The following is a 4,958-nucleotide window of genomic DNA, read 5'->3' on the forward strand; positions in this document are numbered from 1 at the left end:
AGGAAGTGGCTGGAGGGGGATCAGCAGGAGCCGGTGCATGTAGAAAGGAAGTGGCTGGAGGGCATCAGCAGATTAGAAATAATCAATGTTGACAATCTGGTTCTAATAGGTTTGTTTCTGATTTTAGAAAACCTTGGACACGGTGACTTCACCTACTTCTCCGCCGTGTGCTGGGTGTTCGGGCGACTTTTGGCGCGCAAGCTGAAGTATCCAATAGGATTGGTGGAATCTTCTTGGGGAGGGACTCCGGTGGAGGCGTGGTCATCGAAAACCGCTCTGAAAGAATGCGGGCTCCCCAGCCAGACACCGAGGTGAGCGGTTCATCAGTGTGGGAAGACTTCGGACTGTGAACAATATCTGAACCTGCTGGAGGAACACGACCCGGGGAGACAATCTACGAGACCGAACGTCCCATATAGAGCGTCGGAACGCTGGCAGGTTTGGTGTTGATGGTCTTTTTATTTTCTTTCCCTAAAAGATTTCCTTTTTTCGACACGTTTGCCGGTCCGTGTGATTACTCCGTCTTGTGGAACGCCATGATGCACCCGCTCCTCAACATGACCATTAAAGGAGCCATATGGTATCAAGGTAAATGCACCTTTGGAATGCTGATTGTGAGCCAGATCTTCTCAGCCACCATCTGTAAACGACCACACAAATGGCCCAAATTCCCCCAGACACCCTCCAAAATCTTGTGGGAAGCCTTGCTAGAAGAGCGGAGGATGTTATATCTGCATAGACGCCAACTGTCCCAGATTTGCTGGAACTCTGTCCCCATGATAATGTGTCACCCTTTATGCTTAGTAATTCAAGACATTTATTACAGTGATTGTGGGTTGTCGCTGCATATTTGTCGCTGTCGGCTCCATATTGATGGCCATGGTTCTAGAATGGGTTGTCCCTGCATATTTAGAGGGGGAGTTGGGTGGGTTACTCCCGTTAGTAGGTGGGGTTTGGGCAGACTGTGGGTGGGGTTTGGACAGCTGGGGGCGGAGTTAACTGTTTCTGAGGCACAGGGACTAAAATGTTGGTAAGTATGTAGCCACAAAGGAGGGCCGGCTCCATATTGATGGCTATGGTTCTAGAATGGGTTGTCCCTGCATATTTAGAGGGGGAGTTGGGTGGTTAACTCCTGTTAGTAGGTGGGGTTTGGGCAGGCTGTGGGTGGGGTTTGGGCAGCTATGGGCGGAGTTAACTGTTTCTAAGGCACAGGGACTAACATGTTGGTAAGTATGTAGCCACAAAGGGGGCCAACCCCATGTTGATGGCCATGGTTCTAGAATGGGTTGTCCCTGCATATTTAGAGGGGGAGTTGGGTGGTTTACTCCTGTTAGTAGGTGGGGTTTGGGCAGGCTGGGGGCGGAGTTAACTGTTTCTGAGGCACAGGGACTAAAATGTTGGTAAGTATGTAGCCACAAAGGGTGGCCCACTCCATATTGATGGCCATGGTTCTAGAATGGGATGTCCAGCAAGATCACATAGGTGTGATGGTCGGTGACCTCATTACAGTACATGAAGCTCCACTCATGGCGGCCATTCATGTGACGATTACCAATCAGATTTGGTTGTTTCGAATGATCATTCAATGCAACAAAAGACAAATTCCCTCCAATCGTCTCTCCTCATTAATCTTCTTCCATGCGGATTGCAGGGGAGCAGAACACTGGCATGAACACGAATCTCTATAACTGCACCTTCCCGGCCCTCATCTCAGACTGGAGACGTAGCTTCCACGAGGGCTCCCTCGGCCAGACGGACCCCACCTTCCCCTTCGGGTTTGTTCAGGTAAAATAAGTCTTTATGCTCAACTCGCAGAACAAAAAGTTTCATATTTTTATATTCCTCAATAGCCGCAAAGGATATAAATTCACTCTGCGTGCACCAAATGCCTAGATATTATCTTGCCAAAGTAGCGCTGACATCATCGCTGTGCTGTACGTAGCCGAGCTGTGTGGTTTTAGCTGACGCATGGCTTCCTGAAAACATCACAGCACCCTGCCTCGCTACGCCTCTCAAGAGCCCTCAGCCCTGATACAACCAGTGGGCGGGCTCTTGGGAGGAGTTATGCAAATGCCTTGATGGTTGGTTGTCACACTGGAGCAGTGGGCGTTCCTAGGCACATTTGCATAGGTAACGCCCACATGTGATGCTGAGCCTCCATGATTGAAAGGACTGAAATCCAATGGATGAAAGGGGCGGGGCCAGGGACAGCCAGGCTGGGGAGGAACAAGGTAGATGATGCATAGGTAACGCCCACATGGGATGCTGAGCCTCCATGATTGAAATGACTGAAATCCAATGGATGAAAGGGGCGGGGCAAGGGACAGCCAGGCTTTGGAGGAACAAGGTAGATGCTGCATAGGTAACGCCCACATGGGATGCTGAGCCTCCATGATTGAAATGACTGAAATCCAATTAATGAAAGGGGCGGGGCCAGGGACAGCCAGGCTGGGGAGGAACAAGGTAGATGATGCATAGGTAACGCCCACATGGGATGCTGAGCCTCCATGATTGAAAGGACTGAAATCCAATTAATGAAAGGGGCGGGGCCAGGGACAGCCAGGCTGGGGAGGAACAAGGTAGATGCTGCATAGGTAACGCCCACATGGGATGCTGAGCCTCCATGATTGAAATGACTGAAATCCAATGGATGAAAGGGGCGGGGCAAGGGACAGCCAGGCTTTGGAGGAACAAGGTAGATGCTGCATAGGTAACGCCCACATGGGATGCTGAGCCTCCATGATTGAAATGACTGAAATCCAATTAATGAAAGGGGCGGGGCCAGGGACAGCCAGGCTCTATCTGACTTGCCGCAGCTTCTAATGCACATTGCGACAAGTTGTCATTTTTAACCCATACATAGCCGGTCTGATGATTCCTCCTGACCTGGTGCTGAACCCGTCTCCTGTTCATTGTTCCCTAGCTGTCCACATTCCAGAAGTCCAAACAAAAAGACAACTACCCCGTGATCCGCTGGCACCAGACGGCCGACTACGGCTACGTACCCAACTCGAAGATGCCGAACACGTTCATGGCTGCGGCCATGGACCTCGGAGATGAGAAGTCGCCGTACGGCAGGTACGCGTTTCTGATTATTGGAGTGACTGGGTTGTGCCGGGTGTCGCCGCAACTTGTCCTGTTCTGGATTCTGATGCCGAGCTCTGAGAGAAATGCTCTGTACTGAATATCGGTGGCTTTGTTTTATCCTCTTGCAGCGTTCACCCGCGAGATAAAGAGACGGTGGGGTACAGACTCTATCTGGGGGCGCGCGCCATCGCCTACGGCGAGAAAGACGTCCCGTTTCAGGGTCCGTATCCAGTTCGTATCGACGTCTATTATGAACACCGATATATGAATATCACCTACGACCAGCAGATCATCCTCGGCGGCTCCTATGACAACGTGTTCGAGGTGAGGAGGGAAGGAACGTGACCGTTACATTATATATAGACATGACGCTATAGGACAGACGGAGGTCACATGACTGCAGCCATGGCCATTGAGGGGTGGAGCATTGCTGTTGATGGATCCTCATGGCTGTAATGCTCTCGCACATGTGGAAGAGTTCATATAAAATGAAGACCCGTGTTAGGCCATTCTCAGCATCTGCCCTCCCCGCCCCCCCATTCAATAACCTGACATTTTTCTATAAAAACTTTCCGTTTTCATCATATACCTTATTTTAGACCTGGTGATGTCATCAACGGGTGTCTTTGCTTCTCTATGCAATGCAGGCAGTTCATGGCTGGTGGGAGGGGCTGTAGTAGAAGCTCTGCAGTACCCACTCCTGGGCCCCATAGCAGTGGCATGGACTGCTCTGACTATAGCTATGCCATTGCCAGTCTATCCATAGGGAAAGGTTATTGACGAGACTGCAGGATGATGACGTGTACCGGCCATGACACTGACCTCCCCTCTGTCCTCCTCTCCAGTTATATTGCAGCAGTGCCTCCGGTGAAGGCTACGAGTGGGTTCCCGTCCCGTACTCCTCCCTGATCGTATACGCTCAATCCGTCGCCATGTCATTCGGGGCATGCCGTGACGTTCTAGGAGTCCGCTACGCCTGGGACGACTGGCCGTGTGAATACAAGCGATGTCCGATCTACAGCATCCAGAAACTCCCCGCTCCGCTCTTCCTGAGATATTTTACTCATTGAATCTTCCCCGTTTTTCTTATTTTTTATTTTTTGGTGATTTTTGCCGTTGAAAAGTGAGAAACGCTCAAGACGCGGACTTCTGTTTCTGGGTCACATGGGAAATTCTGCTTAGAAATGATCTCAGGGCTTTTACATTAATGATTTACACCAAAGAGTACCTGTCATGCATCCACTGTGAGCATAGCCATATGGGCAGCACAGTGGTTAGCACTTCTGCCTTGCATAATCCCGGCCAGGTCACTATCTGCAAGGAGTTTGCATGTGTGCTTGTGTGGGTTTCCCCTGGGTAGTCCGGTTTCCTCCCACACTCCAAATACACGCTCGTAGGTTAATTGGCTCCTCTCTAAGTTGGCCCTGTATGTATGTATGTATGTATGTATTGTGTGCTCCTGGAGGGCGGGGACTGATGTGAATGTTCAACTGTGTAAATTGTCAGCGCCATATAAATACCTGTAATAAATAAATAGCCATTGGGTAAGATGGGCTAGCTGCCTGCTGGCTCGGAGGGAGCCATGGGCCCCGGGTGCCCCATGAAAAAGACTTGCATTGGGGTAATAAGACATAAAGATGTCTTTCATCTGTCAGAGGTGCTTCCGCTTGGCTGACCGTTCTCTAATGTCTAAGGGAAGAGGAGACACTGGAACCTGGTTCTCTTTTATTGGTCATGCGTGGCAAGGGGAAGAGGGTCCCTAGGTGTGTGAAATATCAGATGACGGAGGTCTGCGAGTGTTGGGAATTGCCGGGATGAGGATATTTTCGGACACTGTGTTAAATCTGGATCTGCTGTTTTGGGTGTACACA

The 4,958-nt window shown here is 50.4% G+C and overlaps 1 protein-coding gene across 1 annotated transcript in view; it reads left to right on the forward strand.

Moving 5' to 3' along the window:
- Window positions 1–4,174, forward strand: part of SIAE (sialic acid acetylesterase) — a 10,565-nt gene extending 6,391 nt beyond the window's left edge. The window contains exons 4-9 of the mRNA XM_018568604.1: window positions 128–311; window positions 479–588; window positions 1,652–1,785; window positions 2,924–3,078; window positions 3,216–3,411; window positions 3,933–4,174. Of these exons, the coding sequence (XP_018424106.1) occupies window positions 128–311; window positions 479–588; window positions 1,652–1,785; window positions 2,924–3,078; window positions 3,216–3,411; window positions 3,933–4,157 (1,004 nt within the window). The 3' untranslated portion in view covers window positions 4,158–4,174. The remainder of the gene's footprint in view (window positions 1–127; window positions 312–478; window positions 589–1,651; window positions 1,786–2,923; window positions 3,079–3,215; window positions 3,412–3,932) is intronic.
- Window positions 4,175–4,958: the final 784 nt, after the last annotated feature.

This window comes from Nanorana parkeri, unplaced genomic scaffold (genome assembly GCF_000935625.1).
Source record: "Nanorana parkeri isolate BGI_ZX_2015 unplaced genomic scaffold, ASM93562v1 scaffold1215, whole genome shotgun sequence".
Lineage (NCBI taxonomy): Eukaryota > Metazoa > Chordata > Amphibia > Anura > Dicroglossidae > Nanorana > Nanorana parkeri.